Source organism: Ursus americanus, chromosome 36 (assembly GCF_024610735.1).
Source record: "Ursus americanus isolate L20-20 chromosome 36, mUrsAme1.1.p, whole genome shotgun sequence".
NCBI classification, from domain to species: Eukaryota; Metazoa; Chordata; class Mammalia; order Carnivora; family Ursidae; genus Ursus; species Ursus americanus.
In genome coordinates, this window is record NC_142162.1 from 12,381,680 (window position 1) to 12,402,464 (window position 20,785).

Below are 20,785 nucleotides of genomic sequence, written 5' to 3' on the forward strand. Positions count from 1 at the left end.
GAGATAAGTTTGGAGAGGCAGGTTGAAGGTGTTGAATGGACCCTATCCTGAAGGCAGTGGGGAGCCATTGAAGGCTGTGGAGCAGACAGTGAAGCATACACAGTATTTTTGGAAGATGAATGTGGTGGGGTTGGGAGTAAGGACAGCAGAACTGGAGACCAGGAGGAAGCTCAACGGGGCTGTTGCCGGGGACAGAGAATAGAAAAGACAGTTATGCAATCAAACACCCTATTCTTTGTATGTTTTTTTCCCCCTTCTTGTGCATACATTTGACACTCAGTAAATGCTGGGCACATCATTTGTGAGTTCCCAGCCGTTCTTTTCCGCACATGCTCAGGATGTAATTTTTCAGAATGATGAGTTCAGGAAATCCTAATATAAATTTTTTTCAAACTTTTTGGATGCTTGAATTTTATCTCCTCATCTGGCTAACATAAAGGAGAAGGGATAAATTTAGACTTGATAAAATCATGTCTTATTCTGTGAAACAGAGGTGAGGAGTATTTGTTTTCTCACCCAATTATGGTTTCACCTGATGCAGGAAGTTTTCTGACTTGTTAACTGAAGGAAAATTGATTTAAATAGTGGGTATTTCACTGGCTTTGGTTTCTTTAAATCCAGAGAAATCCTTTTTTCTCTCCTTCCTCCAAAACCTTGTCTCCATTTACACTTGCTGTCTTTACTGAGGATTTGCTAAGTGCTGGGAGCCATGTCCCCTGCTGTGCAGGCTTGTGTCATTGTTTTCAGGTTTGTAAAGGACCACCTAGGGTCCCGAAGCTTGGAGGCGGAGCCAGAACTTGACTCCAGAGCCTACTGCCTCCCACCTGTCCCCATCATTCCAGCATCAGACTTAAGACTGGTAAAGACCTCCCCAAATACATTTGGGGCCTCTATTCCCGGGTTAAAAATAAGGCCATGGTGTTAATACGGATAAAGATTTATGATCTTCTCTCGACTGTCCAGTGAGTCCAGGATTTACATAGTAAAAGAGAGGCTCGGCGTTGGTGTGTTTTACTCGCGTCCTGCAGGCTGATGTTCTTGTTCACTGGGCACTGGTGTGTTGTTGCCTGTGGTTGAGTACGAACAGTTAACAGTTGGGCTGGGCCTCAATGGAGAGGGGTCTTCTTGGCCGTGGAAGCTGAGATCACCCAGCCCAGGGGAAAGATGATTCTTCGGATGTAGGCAGCTGGCAGACAAGAGGAAAAATACCAGCTCCAAAGCTTTGGGTGGCTTTATGGTCTTTCCAGGGGCTGAGTAAGGCTTCCCTGTTGCCTTGGCAACTACAGAATAAATCCCAGTGGATAAACTTGTGGACCTCTGCATTCGTTTTTGGAACTGCTCCCAGGTGGCTGGCTCACATCTGCTCCCAGTCCGCACCAGGGTGATGCATCCAGCAGGATACGGTACTGGGAAATAAGGCTCCTTTGCAGTCCGTGACTGAAAAATCAAAATGGGGTGTCTTTTCTTTTCTTTTAATTGAAATGATCCAGTCTCTGAACTGGCTATGATTGTAGGGGCGGCTTAAAAGCCAATGTGTAAGGGCGCCTGGGTGGCTCAGTCCTTAAGCGTCTGCCTTCAGCTCAGGTCATAATCCCAGGGTCCTGGGATCGAGCTGCATCGGGCTCCCCGCTCAGCGGGAAGCCTGCTTCTCCCTCCCCACTCCCCCTGCTGGTGTTCCCTCTCTCGCTGTGTCTCTCTCTGTCCAATAAATAAATAAAATCTAAAAAAATCAAAACAAAACAAAAAACAAACCAATGTGTATAGTTGGTTAATTTTCCTCTCTTATGATTGAGGATCTTCCTGGTATTTTTGATACCAGCCAGGAGTGTAGGTCCCAAGGCCCCCTACCACCCAATGGTAAACACAGGTGATGGGGTGAAATATTGTTATTAGTGATCATAAATATCTTTGGCTTCTCATTAACCCGGAAGGCAGCTGCTTCTAATCCTGAGAGCTGGCTGAGGTCATGGGTGCCTCTGACATAAAACCCACTGGAATCTGATACTGTTATTTCCGATCAAAATGCTCGAGGTTTAGCATTCCTTCAATCCAGCTGTGATAAACTGTTGCCTTCAGCTCCCGTTCTGGTTTTAATTTGACTGGAAAGTTTTTGTTCGGTCTATTTAGTATAGTTGAAGGGTAAACAGCATGTAAAGCACTAAGCTTATATAAAGAAATGCTTTCCCAGCCTCAGATTTCCTTCTCTGGTCCCCAGGAGGAAGCTGGCCAAGCCAGAGGCTCTTCCCTCTTCTCGCTTCCCCCCCTCCTCCCCTCCCCTCCCCTCCCCTCCCCTCTCCTGCCGGTGTGGGCTCAGGATAGGAAGGATCTGGTCTGGAATTTTCTCAGGTCATTGGGCCGGCCCTCGGGATCACTGTATTGAGCCGAGTTAAAACTCTTCCGGTTTACGGTAAAAGCCAGCGTTGGGAGCATCGTCTGTCACTTCACATGATTTTCCTTGCATGAGGCTCTGTGCAGTGGATTTATTTTGGAGTTTTCTGTCAGGCTGTCGTTTTTGGAGCATTGAAGGAAGCCTCTCACGCTTGCTAAAACGCCTGGTTTGCGAAAGAGTCGGGAAGAATGGACGGCCCAGTCACAGTAACTGTTCAGTGTTATGGTTGCACATTTGTTCCTTCCTGTTCTTCGCTCTGATTTATTTTGCAATTCTATTTTAATAGCCATCTTTCGAGGGGATGTAGGGGAGTATAAATAATGACTTTTTGTTTGGTTTGGTTTGGTTTTGGGGGGGGGTTGGAGCATCACTATTTGCCTGGGGCTCTCCAGGGAGATTTCTTTTTTTTTTAAACAATGAGGGGTTTTTTTGGGGTTTTTTTTTGTTTGTTTTTTAAGATTTTATGTATTTGACAGAGAGAGAGAGAGCACAAGCAGTGGGAGTGGCAGGCAGAGGGAGAGGAAACCAAGGAGCCCGATGCAGGACTCCTGAGCAAGGAGCCCGATGTAGGACTCGATCCCAGGACCCTGAGATCATGACCTGAGCTGAAGGCAGATGCTTAACCGACTGAGCCCCCCAGACATCCCTCCAGGGAGGTCTTGAACCTGAGGAGACCTCTGGGATGCTGCCCCCCTGAGTCCTCCTCTGCGCTGGGAGGCCCCGTTCCTAGCAGGACCCAGATTTTCCAATCAGTGGCACCAAGGAAGTAAGACGTGGGCCACTGGCTGCCTGCTTTGAGTCACAGGGATTTTCCTGAACTTCCAGTCTGGGCCCAGCGCTGCACGGCCCCTTGGTGGTCCTTGAATTCCTCCCCAGAGCTTGTCTGCCCCACTCCACTCCACTGTGGAAATCCCCTCCAGAACGCTGTCTCCTTGTACAATTTGCCCTTCATTGGGAGACCTGGGTCTTCCACGTTTGCCGAGAGGGAGTAAAGGAGTGAATGATTTTCAGCCAGAAAGCCTGGGTTAGAATTCCAAAGCTGCTTCCAATGTTCCTGAACCTCCCACTTGGGAAATGGGGTGATAGCATCTGCCTCAGAGGGTGGCAGGAGGACTGATGGGCCCAGACATCCCCAGGACACTCGCAGTCGCCCCAGGTATGTCACCAGGAGCTTTTGATTCTTGATGTTTCCCTCCTCGGTCCTCAGGCCTGGAGCACAGCTGCAGAAACCACCACCCAGCCCCCTAAAAGCAGATGCTGTATACAGCTCCAACCACACCCTTGCCTCCACTCTGCTGGCCTCTTATTGTCTTTTGGTATTTTTCAGCCTAATGCCTCACAGCAACTAAATTTCTAAATTTCTTTCTCTCTCTACAAGCTCACTGTTCTTCCTGTCCCCCACCTTTGGAGAAATAATTTCCTTTCACTCCCTACCGTCCCTCCCTCCCTCCCATGCCTCTGAGCTACAGGAGCCTGCCTCCCCTAAGTCCTGCATTATGCTCTCTCTCTCAGAGGCTCAGAAAGTTCTCTCCCACTCCATGCTGCTCCCAGCACTGGGTCTGCAGCCTGTTTCTCCCCATACACGGTCAGTCTCCTTGTCCAACTCCCTTCTCGTTAACTGTCCAGCGTCTGTAACTTCCCCTTCTCCATGATGCTCACCCCCACCTGTTAACAGGTGCCTCTACTACAACCCTCTTTGGGGCCATCTCCTCACCGCTGGAGTTCTAGGAGAGGCGGTTACCCACCTCTTCGCGCCTGGCACCTTCCCAGTTTCTGGGCTAGGCTTCCCCTCTCTGCTGAGCCCTCCAGAGCCGACTTCTTCTCCAGCTCAGGTGCTTTTCCCCAGTTTCCCTTCTGCCTGACCTTCCTCAGTCCTCACCCTTCTTGGCTTATGGGACAGGGCGGTGTCCTGGTTTCGTCCCAGTCTCCCCTAATGGGAGATCGGCGGGGGCGGGAGGGGTGCTCCCCAGGGCACAGCTCTGTGGCCTCTTCATTCTTCATACAGTTGTCCTGGGGAGCTCATCAAGCCCGTGGCTTCAGCTGGTGCCACTTGGTCTCTGCGCCTGTCTGCAGCCTCTCCTGGACTCTAGGGGTTGATGGGGCTGGTACAGGACCCACCTCCTCCGGGGGCTGAGGACCAAATGAACAGCATTGTAAAAATGCTCAAGACTTCCCTTAGTAAGTGCAATCCAAACTCGCTCTTGTCACCGTGTAATAATAGCTGTGGAACTGCTCCCTGTCCCCTCTCTCTTAACCTGCCTGTCCCCTGCCCCTGCATGTCTAGTCCAGTCCATTCAGTTCCTTCAGCACCCCGTCCTCTTGCTTACCTCCGACTCTGACTCACCGGAGGCCCTGGTCTGGGAAGCTGTGTTCCCTCTCCCGCCGCTTTCTCTACCCGGCCTGAGCCTGGCCTCTCAGGTGGGTCACAGCTGAGGGGCCCTTTCCCTGGCCCTCTATGCTTGTGCTGTGACCACTGCCATGTGCCACACGTACGGGACTTATTTGTTTGTCCCCCATGAGGCTACAATGAGAGCAGGTCCTATGCTGGTCTTTGTCAGTGTCCTAGGGCTGATAACGTCGTCGGAACGAAGGAACGCACCCATCCTGTCATTCCAAGACCAGCTGTGCCCTAGCACGCAAGTACGTGCATGTCCTTTCCAGGGACACCCCTCGGTGTCTGGAGAGATGGGGCGGCTACTCTAGCTGGAGGATGGGGGCAGGGGCAGGTAACTGCCGCTGGCTTCCTCAAGGGAAGAGCCACACAGCACCTACCAGAATGTGCTTTCACCGTGTGATCGGCCACCTCGAAGGGCCTTCGCAGGCTGTCTCATTCAAGCGCCTCGAGTTAGAAACAAGTCTGCATCCCAGAGGTGAGGTGGCTGAGGTCACGCACAAGTGAACTCCGAGCCAGAGGAGAAGCCAGACCACTGCCCGGCTATGTCATGACTTCCCATCCCAGTGACAGTTTAACCGTATTCTCGGTGAAGGCCTGGCCTCTGCCCCTGGGGCGTGAACAGCACACTCTCCCCCGCGAGGCACATGGCAGTCCCGTGGCCCAGCGTGCTGACGTCCTCCACGCTCCGTGTGGTGCCTCGGCCGGTTTAGAGGCTACGCTTGGAGCGGGGCTGTGAGCCTGCATTCCTTAGCTGTGGACTTAGGACTCACATGGCAGTTACAGGAATATTCCAGCACCTTTGTTAACAGGTGATTCTCGAGGGCTCTGGGGCCAGGCAGGGTAGGAGCCAGGCCTTAGGTGGAATTCTGCGTGCTCTGCCCTTAGTGCTGACCCTTAGCATTGCTGGCATTTTTCCCCTGCTGCGTACAAGGTGCCCTAAGGAGATTGCCTTCTTCCCACGTCTTGGTTTTTACATGACTGCTGTATTTGAACCCTACATCCGTGTCAAGCCTTTGCACCAAGTTGGTCCAGAGAGCCAGGGCAGGCAGCGTAGTGGACTGTGAGTAGGCTTGGTCTGGGTTCTAGTCCTGCTGTCTCTGGTCACATGTATCAATCACCACCCCAGGCGTCAGTGTCCCCTGCTATAGAATTCTGAATCCCCCTGACTTACAAGCCTGCTGGTCAGAAATGCAAAAATGTGAGCGTTTTTTGTTTTGGCCACCCAGGTACTCCCTTACCTGTGGGCAGAGTCCCAGCCTTCTCCGGGTCCAGACCCTGCCCATCACCAGCCTCCTTCCTCAGCACTCCCTGTCACCCACTCTGGGCCACACCACACTGCTTGTCCTTCTGTGCCTGCACCATGGCAGGGACAGTGGGAGATGGGAGCAGATGCAAGCCTGGCCCAGCAGGGTCATGTTTCCTCTTATTTTCTTATTATCTGCACCACCCCCCTTCCAGGCAGAGGGTGGGGGAGGGGTGGGCTTTTCCCTTACTCAGGTGCTTGTGCAGGTGGTGAAAATGCAGGTGGAGATGAGGCCGGTGAGACTGTTACAGGTGCACCCCAGGCATCCAGGGACACTCGTGGGTGCACCTCTTACCCAGGCTGAACCCCCACCCTATGAAGGAAGGGGTGGTGTTATTTTATTGGTTCACCCCATCGGTTCTCCCGGCTTCTTCGGGCTGCCCTCTGCTGGAGAGTCCTGGGAACAGGGTCTGGGGCTCCTGTCACAGCTGCTGAAAGCCCGCTGGGGATTGGGGAACAGAGGCAGGCCATGGGATTTCTTTCCGGGTACTGCTCTGCTAGACTCATTTCCTATTAACATAGACAAGATCCTCAGTAACGTTTAGCCTTCGCCAGGTCACCTGGAGCTACCCAGTGTTCTTGCTGACTTGTTTCTGGCACACGAAGGGAGAAATCTAGCAGTGTCCGAGATAGGCTAAGTGTAGAAGGCTTTTCCAAAGTTTGAACTTGTCACCGGCTGTCAGGAGCTCAGAGGAGCGCTAGCTTCCCCGCTCTTACTAGTTCTGTAGCTCTGGGGCACGTCAGATCACTGACTCTTCCCCGTTGGCCTGGACGCTCAGTGTTAGCATCGGAAGCTCTGTGCCCTGACAACATCCTCCGAGCTGGCCGGGCTGGCCGGGATGGTTGGCCACCACGCAAGGTCACGAGCTTCTCCAGCCGCAGTGCCCTCCGCAGAGACGGGATTACCTACTTCCTGGGGTTGTTGTGGGGACGTAACAGTGCCTGTGGAGTGCTAAGAAGGTGAATACATTTTCTGGAGCTGCTGTAACAAAGTGCCACCAATGGGGTGGCCTCGAACAACGGAAATGAACTCAGTGTCAGCAGAGCCATGCTCCCCTTGGACCTGTGGGAGAATTCTCTGTTGCTTCTTCTGGGCTTCTGGCAGCTTTCTGGCTCTTCGGCATTCCCTGATGATAGATGCCTCCCTCCAACCCTCTGACCTCACGTGGCGGCGTTCTCTCTGTGTCTCTCTTCACGTGGCTGTCTTTCCTGGGTGCATGTCTGTCCCTGCATTCCAAATTTCTCCTTTTTAATAAGGCCACCAGTCATATTGGATTAGGGCCCACCCTAATGACCTCATTTGAGCTTGTCTGTAAAAACCCTATTTCCAAGTAAGGTCATATCTTAGGTACTAGGGGTCAGGACTTCAGTGTATCTTTTTGGGGGGCCACCATTCAGCCCATAACAGCAGGGTTTGCTACGACCGTTCCTGTCGTTTGTATTGTTGTCTTTGCAATCATCATGAAACCAAGCGTGTCTAAGAAACGGCTCCTGCCCGCAAGAGGAGACGGCATGATGAAGAGAAGCTGGCGTGGTGGTTGGAATTCGGTACCCGCGGACCATGTCAGCGCGAAGGACACAGAGACCGCCCCTCTAACTGCCGGGCTTTGTTCTCCTTGGTGCAGCTGGAGCAGATGCGGAGTGAGCTTCTGCAGGAGAGAGCTGTCAAGCAGGACTTGGAGTGTGACAAGATTTCCCTCGAGAGGCAGGTGAGGCTGGGCTTGGATTAGACCCCCTCAGCGGGGTCTCCTTTGCATGGCACCCCAAGAACTCTGGGGCCTAACTCACCTGAGGGTGGAGGTGTTCTGAAGGCCTTTTCCAGAGCGGTTTTCCCAATAACATTAAATCTGCTTGGAGGTTGAGCAGCTGGGGGAGGAAGAATTGTGGGTGGCGTCTTTTAGATCCTAAGAGGGCTAAATTCTGATGTAAAGGGAATGAAAAAGAGACATGAGTTGCCATCAGACTTATTGGAATGCTATTCATGTAAATTCTTCACTGAATATCATATATGATGTTGGCGAAGGAGCCTGTTTCTCCTGCCATCCCCACCTCCCCCATAGGTTTATACAAACACAAGGCCACGCCTGTTTGCCTGACATCCAGGAGTCCTATGACAGCCAAAGATTTCACTTGGGGTCCTGAGGGAATGTGGTAGACTCTCTTCTCTTAGCCTGCCCGGAGCTGAGTGCAAGCCCTTTCCCTGGAGGCATGCCTGCTTCCCCCGGTCCCCCGGGGCCATGCATCCTGTGTGGAGGACAGGGTCATTGCAGTTGCTGACCATGAGCTGGCCCCACCCCGTCCTCTACCCTGTGCAGAGAGCGTGGCAGACATCCCCTCACAGCATCCCTGTCTGATTCTAGAACAAGGACTTAAAGAGCCGGATTATCCACCTGGAAGGCTCTTACAGGTCCAGCAAAGAGGGGCTGGTGGTGCAGATGGAGGCCAGGATCGCTGAGCTGGAGGACCGTCTGGAGAGCGAGGAGAGGTGAGCCCGGCCAGCAGTGGTAGTCACACTACAGAGCGAGTTCCCATTGTGTCTCTTCCTGTCCTCATGAGCCTTCCAGTGAGGAAGGTAGAGCAAGAACAATAGACGAGAAAGGCAAGACCCACGCCAATAAGGACTGGGGAAGGTAGCCGGGCTGAACTATGGCCGGCGGACTATCGTGCAGGACCCCCACGCCTGAGCCCACAGCGTCCGCACTGTGCCGGCTGCTCCTTTCCACCGTCGGTAAGCCCGGCCGCCTCATCAGCTACTGAGTTTGAGCTGGCTCAGAGGCAGGGGGCTCACTCTGCTGTCTCAGACGAGCAGGACCCCCACGGTGGGTGGAAGGCACTTGGGGTCAGAGGGCCGCACTCCTTTCCAGCAGATTCTCTGCAACTAGCTCCGAGATCACAGCCCTTTCCTCCACAGCCAGGGCCTTCCGTGGGGCTGCATGAGAGGCTCCTCGGTTCTGTTCCCCCTGCCCTTCCAGGGACCGGGCCAGCCTGCAGCTCAGCAACCGCCGGCTGGAGCGGAAGGTGAAGGAGCTGGTGATGCAAGTGGACGACGAGCACCTGTCGCTGACTGATCAGAAGGACCAGGTGAGGACCCTCGTTCTCAGGTGGGATTTTCCGCCCCAGGCGGGGGGGATGGAGTCGTAGACACCGAGCCCTGTCTTCCCCTGTCCCCGGTGCGTCGTAGAGCAACGGGGCCTTCCTTGCCTACCTCGGCAGGGGTTCGGCCACCTCAGCCCCTGAGCTGAGGCCGCTTGCTCCCTTTGCCGCCTCTTGGTCGCCTGGGGGGATGGCGGCTAGACCGCTGGCTCCTCTCTGCTGGGCTCTTCTCCCTCGCCGCTGGGCAGGGCGACCAGCCCCTCAGCCTGCCCTCTCTCCCCATGCAGCTGAGCTTGCGCTTGAAAGCCATGAAGCGACAAGTGGAGGAGGCGGAGGAGGAGATCGACAGACTAGAAAGTTCTAAAAAGAAGCTGCAGAGGGAGCTGGAGGAGCAGATGGATGTGAACGAGCAGCTGCAGGGACAGCTCAACGCCATGAAGAAGGACCTCAGGTGGGCAAGGGTGGCGGCCCCGCGGGGACTCTGATCCCCCTGACATCCGAGGGGAGCCCGACGCTCTCAGGGCAGTCTCGCTGCTGGTGTCTGATGCCAGTTCCTTGTCGTCGCCTCTCGGGGTTATCCCATCCGCGAGTCGAGAGTGGCCACGTCCACTTTGGTCACCCCACGAGCTCAGTAGGGTCTCACGTGTGTCATCCCAACCCTCTGCTGTCAGACGGGCAGATTTCATCGCTCTTGTCTGTAAGGGGAAACTGAGGCTCAGAGCAGGAGGCCTCATAAAGACTAGCCGATCTTGGGCCTGGTCTCAGGAGAGAGCTGCCTCTAAAGCTCCCCTGCCATGATCGGAAGGGGCCTGGGGTGTGGGGGTCACTTTCCCTGCCCCAGGGTCACTGGGGTGCAGGGTGAGATTAGGCTCACCCACAGAGCTGAGCCTCTCTCGGAGGCTGGCGACTATGCTGGCAGCTTAGGTGGCTCTCTTGTAAATGGACAGAAGACGCCAGCCCGTTGAGAATCCTCTGAATAGGGCCTGTCAGGAGCCTGGTCCCGGGGCTGGCATTAGGGTGCACCATTTAAGGGGGCACCAAAAATCTCAGTAATCAAGATAGAGAATTAATGTGATATTATAAAAAGTAAATGCAAACAACCCACGGTAAAGAAGATATCAGCGTTTTTAATCAAGACGGGATCAATAACGGCACCCTGACGAGATACACCGTAGCTTGAGGCGGAAGGAAAGATCAGGACCACTGAACTTGTCCCAGCCCTGCCCAGCCCTCCCTGGCGACACCAGCCGCCCACGGGCGGTTTGCCCCCTGTTGCCGTAGGAACTGTCGGGTGCAGACCGGGTCATGGGCTTCTGTGCTCGCCAGTGGGGTGGAGAGACAGGAACCCCAGACCCTTCCTTCACCCCTGATCAGAGACACGCTGCAGCCCCGGGCCGGGACACATGCCCCCTGTTGTTTCAGCAGACTTAAGAAGCTGCCGAGCAAGGTGCTGGACGACACGGACGATGACGACCTCAGTACGGATGGAGGGAGCCTCCACGAGACGCCGCTGAGTTACACCTTCCCCAAGGACAGCACCGCCACCAGCCAGATCTGAGGCCCCTTCCAGGGCTGCGGCGGCGGCCTGTCGTCATACCGCAGGGCCCAGCAGCCCGCCGCCCGCAGCAGGGAGCAGGAGAAGCAGCGTCCATGCGGGCGGAGACCCGAGACCCGTGAGCAGGCCGATTCCCCCCCGGTTGCATTCCTCCTGGGGTCTCCGAGTGGGGGCGCCCCTCTCCTAGCTCGGACAGGCAGCAGTTTAAATGTTGTCGCCCGAGGCATAGGAGCCGCCACTCACTGTGAGCCTGGAGGATCTGATTGGGCAGGAGGAGGCCCCAATTCTGCACCGCTGTCTGCTGCTCCGCTTTTCAGGGGCGCTCCTGCCCCCTCCTCCCTCCCCGGCCAAGGAAAAGGGTCCAAAATGACAGTTATTTCATAGCCATTGTGCGGGGGAGGAGACGATGTATAGACTGTACATATTTGAATCTGGATCCTCCTGGGCTGCGGCTGTTCCACTGTGGAATCTTACAGAAGCTCCGTAGGGCGGCTTGTTTGTAAACTCCACTCATCTGTCTTACTATTTTTTTAAGACATGGAGCTACTAGGTTTTAAGTGTTAAGACACAGAGATGAGAGAGAGGGTAGGGTACAAGCTACTTCGGACATCAGAGTTGGATAAAAGGAACCGTGGTGATAGGGGACAATTAATCCCGAGAAGAGAAACGCAAGTGGTCTTGGTGAACAACTTAGGGAGGGAGAGAAAGTCAGAAGGTCACGGGTGTCTGTGGCCCTGCTTAGTCGTTTTATCTAGAATGTTGATGTAATTCTGAACTGTGGTGACACCAATTCCCAGTCACCAACTGCAATTTCTTTTCCGCAGTTGGGGTGGGGAGACTCAGAAGTAAGGTTTTTGACCAATGTCGTGGTTTCTGGAGGGGTGGGGTCCTCCCGTCATTTCTTATTGGTCCTTTCCTCCCTCCTCCCACGTCAGGCCTCCAAGTAGCCTCCTCTGGCCGGTGGTTGCTGGGTGGGGAGTGGGAGGGTGTGAGGAAGAGTGGGCGGTGTCCAGGAAGGTCATGGGGAGAGGGAGGAGAGGGGGTGAGCAGGCGCGTGTGGGTGTGGGGAGGAAGGAAGAGAGGGAAGTTCGCGAAATCGGGGGCATGTATAGACGAGGGGCAGATGGAGCCAGATCTTGAGTTTATGTCAGGAAAGCAAGGGGGGGAAAGCCAGACGGGAGGTGTGTCTGTGGAGACTGGAAGGCTCCTCCTTGCTTCCTGGGGACAGAGGGACGTGTGCCGGTACCAGGCACCAAGTAACCGGGATTGGGTGAGGTCTGTGGCGAGGCCACGTTGCTGGGACAGCATTACAGGGAGTGTGGAATGGGGCACTTGCAGTCTTACAGTATCCCTCCTGGCCTTCCTGGTGTCACCTCCCGCTGTGACCGGTCCCGGGTATGCTCGGAGGCCAAGTCCAGTCACAGCTGGGCCCCCACAGGTCAGGGCCAGGGTGTAGACGAGGCAGCTCAGTAGGGAGAGAACCACATAGGACGTGTGTATACACAGGTCGTGTTCAGTTGGGTCAGCAGTGTCCCCAGGTGTCCCAAGAGATGGGAAACCCATGGACCTGAGAACTCCATGACAGTTACCATGAGGAACAGGGAGCTTCAGTGCCCTAGCAACCCCACGTCAGAGCCCACTGAACAGGATTCAGAGGGATCAGCCTGCTTTAAGAGTGGGTGTCATCACCCCCCCCCCCCCAGCAGGTGAGGCCACTGGGGCCAGGACAGCCAAGCCCTGCTCCACCGCTGCTGGCTTGGGGTGCTTCTTGCGTCTGCTTACTCATGTGAGGTGAGGAGAGAGTCCTCCCTTTCGCCATTCATTCATTGAGCCAATATTTAGTGGGCGTCCCCCATGTGTCAGACACAGTCCTTGGCACTGGGAAAACAGCAGCGAATAAAACAGACCCAAATCCCCTCCTGCGGTGCAGGACAATAGTCGTACCAACGGACACAGAGGCCGAGCCCTTCCATACCCAGCCCTGGAGCCCCTCTGTCCTTTTGGGGACACAACAAGCCTGACTCACTGGAATTCCCAGGGGGTTCTCCGACCCTCAATATATTCCTGATTTCCCTGCTGCTTCCACTATCATTAGCTATTTGCCAAGAAGTCTGCCTAAAAATTCCTCCACCCCCTCATAACTACATGGGAGAGGAGAAGGTCAGAGGTGCAAGAACTTTGGGGTGGGGTGGGGTGAGTATCTATCTTGGGTTTGTGAGAAAGTCACTGTTTCTGGCCGGTTCCTCATGGTTGCCATGAGGCTGGCTGCAAAAAGCCAAAGAGCCCATGGAAAGAGAACAGAGACCCCTGTTCAAAAGGGTTGCATCCTTAAACGGTAAAAGATGGGCCATTTGTAAATGTTAACAAAGGCATCGTGGTACGTGGGCGTGGCGTGGGCGGCAAGCTGTGCGGTAGTGCCGTGGGAAAAACGTCAGACTGGGCCTTGAGAGATGTTTTCAAGTCCTCACTCTTCTTGCCCCAGTGACCTTGACAGGGGTGACCTTGATTGGGCGTGGGCTCTCAGAGCCCAAGATGGTCTGGAATAAACGAGGACCGCAAGGCAGGGTCCTTTCCAGCTCTGACATGCTATCATTCTTCGATTTTATTATATACTCATTTTTTTCCTGTTTATTGCTTTAAGAACTAACCCCACTCAAGAATATTTTCTTTAGCTAGCTTGAAAAGAAAATATTTTATTTAATGAACCGATATGTGGCCAGATGCAATGCCGAGGAGACAATCATCGTATATCTTTATAATTTTTTTTCCTGCTTCGGAGTCTCCTTTGACAAAGGCAAGAGGCTCTTCTGCCGCGCTCTGGCTTTGGGGATGTTCGATTGCTTCCGTTTGTCGTGGGAAAGAGACGTTTGCGGACAGCTACCTCCATGTACGTGAACTGGATAAAGCCGGATTGCTTTTCAATAAACGGTGTCACCCGACAGGAATCTTGACTCTGCCATTATTTCGACTCCCTTGTTTTCGCCAGAGCTTGGCTCTGTGTCTCCCAAGAAACATCCAAGGTCAATGGCTGGAGGCTGCTTGAGGAAGTGGAACGTGCTGGCATTTCATGCCCGGAACCGGTTTCTGAAATTAGACGGGCGGGCGCGGGTCCGGGGTAAACACTGGGAGAATTAATATGCCTGCAGACGGTGATGTTCTGAGAAATGCAGCCTGCCCCTTTGCAGAAAAAGGCAACATGGGAAGTGTGTTCATAACTGAGGATAAACAGACACGCCCTGTTTATTCCTTGTTCCTAAATTAAAATGGGTTCTCGTACCATCTGAGTTTACACATGATCTCTTGATTGATAGCAGGCTGACAGCGGGTACTAGGGTCCCCATTCTGCGGGAAAGGGTTCCTTCTCCACAAAAGGGACCTAAACAGCTTGTTCTTTGTCCTCAGATACATTCTCCACCCTGTCCTCTGGAGGCCGATCCCCGTAGGCCCTGGGCTCCCTCCATGACCCATGGCTGCTCTGTTGGGGGTCAGCCAGTGGGAGCAGGTAAGGGTTGGATATTTCTCCGTTATCATTCCCTGCTTCGTGCAACATTTTTGGCTGTGGCTCCTGTGGGAGGAAGGGGTTCTCTCATGACTCCAGCTCCCACAGGACTTGGGTGACCCGACCGCCCCCTTGTGCCTCTGGTCCTAAAGGTGGTCCTGCCTTCCTGGTCCTCTGGGTCCCTCAGCAGCCCTGGCGGGTTCCCACAACACTGCCTACCCTCCAGTGCAGCTTTTCACCAAACTCTGGGCCCCTGCAAGGGGGTGCTGTTTCCTGTCCAGAGCTCTCCCCAGTGCCCCCTCGATGCCCCCGGTGATGTAAACGTCCGCCCATGCAGCTGTGCCGCAGCCCTGGGCTCCTCTTTTTTTTTTTTTTTTAAAGATTTTATTTATTTATTCGACAGAGATAGAGACAGCCAGCGAGAGAGGGAACACAAGCAGGGGGAGTGGGAGAGGAAGAAGCAGGCTCCTAGCGGAGGAGGCTGATGTGGGGCTCGATCCCAGATCGCCGGGACCACGCCCTGAGCCGAAGGCAGACGCCTAACCGCTGTGCCACCCAGGCGCCCCTCCTCTTATTCTGACTAGAGGGAGCAGCTCAGATATAAATGAGATTTTCTAATTTTAATAAGTCCTCAAAAGGTTTTGCGTAAACGCTCTTTGCTTTTTTCTTCAAGGTCAGGTTTATTGAGGTATTGTTTTATCCTTCGTAGTACGAGGTGCCCTTTTTGGTATTACCTGCTTTTGAAACTATATTCAGGCCCCTTTCCTTGGTGCCCCCACTAGGAGACCTAAGGGGAGCCCAGAGCCACAGGGAAAAGTCCTTCCAGGCCTGTGGCACCCTCCTCCACATTCTTGACATTCCTTCCTTGAATTTGTTGATAGCAGCAGTGATCCTGTCTTTGTTGGTAGACAGTCATTAACCAGAAAGTGTTCTAAGTTTTCACATGACAAGGGGAAATGACCTGGCAGCCAGTTCCCGTCAGGGGCTGAACAACCCCACAGGCAGGTGGGGTGCCAGGCTTTGCAGGGGAATCCGCATGCCTTGACCCTGCTCTCAGACCTGTCAAATACCGGGCACTGAAAACCATCGCGGGCATTCACGCCTATCTCCGTGAGCAAAGCGAGATTTGACTGTGTGCCCCACGCCAGGTTTATCAAGGCTGGAAAAAATGTGCCAGCGCGCTTCCAAAAGCCATTCAACAGTACTACCTATTGTGTGGGGGATGCTTGCAAGTTTCCCACCCCGCGGAATCCCACATGGTCTCGCGACAGATTGTCGATGACTCCTTGGGGATAGGGAGAGGATTCCAGAGGTTTTCTGGGTAAACTGAATTAAATGATTTCATGAGAAAGGCAGAAACTTGGGCAGGTAAGGAATCTGAGGCTTGGAGAAGCTGGGTGTTTTGCCCTAAGTCACATCTGGAGTGGGGAACCCCCCTGGGAGTAGAACCCTGCCACCTTGGGCCAGGTGCTGTAGCAGATACAAAGTTTAAGCCACAGTCTGGCACCTCTAGGAGCTTACAGTGTAATTATCAAAATGGTGATTATGAAACTAAGTGGAAATTAGATGTAAGTATTAAGTCCTTCATATGTTTATGACATACGAAATTTGTCTATTTTTTCCCATTTATAGTCCCTGAACTTCTCCAGGGCATGTGGTTGGAGGTGGAGGTGCCAGGACCAGAGTCTGGTTCTGGGGCTCACACTCCGCCCCCGGGAAGCTCTGCTGCCCTTCCCCCACACTCACCCCCTGGAGGACGGAGGTCTTTCATTCGATCCTCTATTAGGGACCCCTCAGCCTCCTGAGCTTTCTACCTTCAGACCCCTCTCAGGTGTGAGTTTCTAGGCAGCTCAACCACCTGTTGCCTGCCTCCCACTCTGAGAACTGCTCTCAGAGGCAGGTGGAAGTCAAATTAGCCTTGAAAGCCACAGAGCTCCCGGGCAAGGCGAGACGCAGAATTTTCGCTGCTCATCTAACCCAGCTGTCGCCGGTGCTGCTTACTGCTGTGTGCTCGATCTTGTATTTTACCTTCAACAACCTCTGGGTGCTGTGCTTACCCTTCCTGTCTGGGTGCAGTCTGGGGTGGGACGGCTGCTGTAAGCGGGCGCTAGGCCTCGCCACTGTCTCGTTGCATGGAAGGTGGTCTTTCAGAAACATCAGCAAGTCCTGGAGTTTGGGTGGTTCCCAGGGAACGTTCATCTTCCCAAACCCAGACTACTCTCTGGTGAGATCCTTCTAGAACAGTGTATCACAATAATCTTCATTGCGTAGTGTTCCTTTCGTGTTAGTTTTACATTCAGAACTGCACTTGCGATCCGAAATCAGATTGTTCTCAACAGAACCCTCTCCACTGAGGTCACTAAGAAAACCCCTCACCCTAGAATCGCTCATCGAAGAATGCCAGGTGGTTGGGCTGGAGTCTGAAACCGCTGGGCTTGATAGTGGGCTGCCTTCCTGGAGGTGACAATGTAGTCTCTGTGAGCCTGGGAGGAGTGGCCCAGAAGGAGCTCTGGATCCCTGCAAGTGGGTGGTGGCCAACTGGTGTCTGGGGAACGGGGGAGTCTGCTGATCACAGCCAGCTTTAGGACTGAGAGCCTTGTGCAGAAGCTCATCTTGAAGAAAAGGGGGCCTTCTGCCCCAGTCATTCCCAGCAGGAGTAGGGCTGCAGCTGGGGAACTCAGACTCCCGGCTCCTTAACTCCATGTATGAGCTGGAGGGGGGTCGTGTGTGAGGTCAGGGGAGCTGACAGGCACCTGCCTGCCCGTCCACACAACGACAGAGGGCGTCCCTTCAGAACACCACACAGGAACTCTACAAAGTCTAAGTAATTTTGCCCTGTGGGTGATTCTTTGGTTTTTGTTTAAATTCCAGTATAGTTAGGGGCACCTGGCTGGCTCAGTCGGAAGAGCAGGCGACTCTCGATCTCTGGCTCGTGAGCACGAGCCCCACTTTGAGCGTAGAGAGTCCTCAAATAAGCAAGTAAACATAAACAAAATTCTTACGGAGAAAAAGGATAGCATAAACTCCAGTACAGTAAACATGCAGTGTTTCAGGTGCACAGTGTAGTGATTCCACGGTGCTATACGTTACCACGTGCCACGCTGAGTGTGCTCTTCATCCCCTTCCCCTGTTTCACCCACCCCACCAACAGCCTCCCCTCGCAACCGTCAGTTTGCTCTCTAGAGGTAAGAGTCTGTTTTTGGTTTGTCTCCTTTTTTCTTTGTTCATTTCTTTTGTTTCTTAAATTCCACGTGTGAGTGAAATTACATGGTATGTGTCTTTCCCTGAGTGACTTATTTCACTTAGTGTTATACTCTCTCGATTCATCCATGCTGTTGCAAATGGCAAGATTTCATTCTTTTTTATGGCTGAATAATATTGCCTTCTCTTTCTATATAGCACATCTTTATCGATTCACATATTGATGGACACTCGAGCTGTTTCCATTATTTGGCTATTATAAATAATGCTGCAATAAACATAGGGGTGCGTGTATCTTTGAATTGGTGTTTTCATATTCTTTGAAAAAATACCCCGTAGTGGCATTATTGGATCATATGGTAATTCCATTTTTAATTCTGGGGGAGCCGCCATACTGTCTTCTACAATGACCGTACCAGTCTGCGTTCCCACCAACTGTGCACTAGGGTTCCTTTTTCTCAACATCCTTGCCAACACTTATTTCTTGTGTTTTTTATTTTAGCCATTCTGACAGGTATAAGATGATATCTCACTGTCGTTTTGATTTGCATTTCCCTGATGATGAGTGATGTTGAGCATCTTTTCATGTGTCTGTTGTCCATCTGGATGTCTTCTCTGGAGAAATGTCAGTTCACATCTTCTGCCCATTTTTAATTGGATTATTTTGGGGTTTTTCGGTGTTGTGTAAGTTCTTTATATACGTTGAATACTAACCCTTTGTCAGATATGTCATTTGCAAATATCTTCTCTCATTCAGCAGATTGTCTTTTAGTTTTGTTGATTGTTTCCTTAGCTGTGCAGAAGCTTTTTATTTTGATGTAGTCCCAGTAGTTTTTGTTTCGTTTCCCTTGCCTCGGGAAACAAATCTAGAAAAATGTTGCTGTGGCTGATGTCGGTGAAATTACTCTCTGGGCTCTCTTCTAGGATTTTTATGGTTTCAGACCTCACATTTAGGTCTTTAATCTATTTCGGGTTTATTTTTGTGTATGGTGAAAGAAAGCAGTCTACTTTCATTCTTTTGCATGTAGCCGTCCAGTTTTCCCAGCACCATTTGTTGAACAGACTGTCTTTTCCCCATTGCATATTCTTGCCTCCTTTGTCAAAGGTTCATTGACCATCTCTATTCTGTTCCATTGATCGATGTGTCTATTTTTGTGCCAGTACCACACTGTTTTGATTACTATGGCTTTGTAATATAACTTAAAGTCTGGAACTGTGATACCTCCAGTTTTGTTTTTCTTCTTTGAGATTGCTTTGGCTATTGGGGTTCTTTTGTGGTTCCATACACATTTTAGGATTCTTTGTTCTAGTTCTGTGAAAAATACTGTTGGTGGTTTTTTGTTGTTTTTATTTTAAGTAGGTTCCAACATGGGGCTCAAACTCATGACCCTGAGATCAAGACCTGAGCTGAAATCAGGAGTTGGACACTCAACTGACTGAGACACCCAGGCTATTGGTATTTTGATAGGGACTGCATTAAATCTGTAGCTTGCTTTGGGTAGTATGGACATTTTAACAATATTTGTTCTTCTAATCCATGAGCATGGAACATCTTTCCATTTGTTTGTCTTCAATTTCTTTCATCAGTGTTTCTAGAGTATAAGTCTTTTACTTGGTTAAGTTTATTTTTAGGTATTTTATTATTTTTGGTGCAAATAAATGGGACTGTATTCTTAATTTCTCTTTCTGCTATTCCATTATTAGTGCATAAAAAAGCAGCAGGTTTCTGTATGTTGATTTTGTATCCTGTGACTTCAGTGAATTCATGTATCAGTTCTAGTAGTGTTTTGGTGGAATCTTTAGGGTTTTCTATATAGCGTATGTCATCTGCAAATAGTGAAAGTTTTACTTCTTCCTCACCATTATGGGTGTCTCTTATGTCTCTTTTTTTTCTCCTGATTGCCATGGCTGGGACTTCCAGGACTGTGTTGAATTAAAGTGGTGAGTGTGGGCATCCTAATCTTAGGGGAAAAGTTCTAAGTTTTTCACCATTGAATATGATGTTAGCTGTGGGTTTTTCATGTATGACCTTTATTATGTGGAGGTATTTTCCCTCTAACCCTACTTTGTTGAGGGTTTTTATCATGAATGGATGTTGTACTCTGTCAAATGTTTTCTTTTCTTTTTTTTTTTTTTAAAGATTTTATTTATTTATTTGACGGAGAGAGAGACAGCCAGCGAGAGAAGGAACACAGGCAGGGGGAGTGGGAGAGGAAGAAGCAGGCTCCCAGTGGAGGAGCCTGATGTGGGGCTCGATCCCAGGACCCTGGGATCACGCCCTGAGCCGAAGGCAGACGCTTAATGACCGAGCCACCCAGGCGCCCCTCTGTCAAATGTTTTCTGCATCTACTGAAATGATCATATGGCTTTTATCGTCTCTCTCATTGATGTGACATATCACGTTAATTGATTTGCGAATATCGAATCACTGTCGCGTCCCAGGAATACACCCACTTGGTCGTGGTGAATGATTTTTTTTCTTTAATGTATGGGAATGATTCTTTGTGAGCATTTAAAATCCCTTAATAGGGCGGAAGCTGCAATTGGGCAGTCATTCATGGGCCAGGAATCCTTGCGCTTTATCTGGTTTAATTTGTTTAATTTCACATGCTAGGGGACATGTGCAGAAAGAGAGAGAATTTGTCCAAAGTCACCAGCCAGTAAATAGCAGAGCTGGGAGAAAGTCCCTGGTCTGCTGCTCTTACAAGCCAGAGCTTCCCCGTACCTTGGCCATTCTCCCTTGCTGCCCCCCCCCCCCCGAAACAGTCACCACTTACTTCCCTAGACTCCCCTAGCTGGGGCCATTAGGCCCAAAGTCTGGGTGGTTTGTCTGAGGTCACAGCCCCCCAACCTCTGGACTGCAAGTCTGTGCTTGGAGCATAAGGCCTGCCAGCTCCTTTCTGCACGCCCCCATCCCGCCAGCTGCAGGCTGCCAGCTTGGCCAACCTCGGGGCCCTCTGGTCCTTTCAGGACAGGCTTGTTTTCCAGGAAAGGGCTTGGAGATTTAGACAAACCAGGTGTCTCCGGTTAAAAGCCCTTTGGCCTTCGAAAAGGCCAGACTGATAAACCTGTGGTCTGGCTCCTTGGTTTGCTGAGTTCCATCTCTGGGCCTGGGGCTGCCTGGCCTTTCACCGGGTGCCAGGGGTTCCCCGTAGTTCCCAGCCTATCAATGGTCATGAAATCGGGGCCCTTTGGAGATCGGCACAGGGCTCCCTGCAGAGCTAGGCAAGGGAAACTGGATCTGTCAAATGTAACAGGCACCCTCGGGCTCCTGGCTCCTCCAGGAGATAGTCCTGCCGCTGTCCGTCTCCCTGGGGGGATTCTCGTGGCATTTAGATGATGAAGGACTG

General features: G+C 51.9%; 1 protein-coding gene across 4 annotated transcripts in view; it reads left to right on the forward strand.

The window, feature by feature from the left end:
* CGNL1 (cingulin like 1) overlaps positions 1 to 13,680 on the forward strand; it is a 152,721-nt gene extending 139,041 nt beyond the window's left edge. For all 4 annotated transcript variants that reach the window (XM_087859245.1, XM_045788219.2, XM_045788389.2 and 1 more), the window contains 5 exons: positions 7,713 to 7,796; positions 8,448 to 8,572; positions 9,060 to 9,168; positions 9,468 to 9,631; positions 10,606 to 13,680. In XM_087859245.1, coding sequence (XP_087715371.1) covers positions 7,713 to 7,796; positions 8,448 to 8,572; positions 9,060 to 9,168; positions 9,468 to 9,631; positions 10,606 to 10,738 — 615 coding nt within the window. In that variant the 3' untranslated portion in view covers positions 10,739 to 13,680. The remainder of the gene's footprint in view (positions 1 to 7,712; positions 7,797 to 8,447; positions 8,573 to 9,059; positions 9,169 to 9,467; positions 9,632 to 10,605) is intronic.
* Positions 13,681 to 20,785: the final 7,105 nt, after the last annotated feature.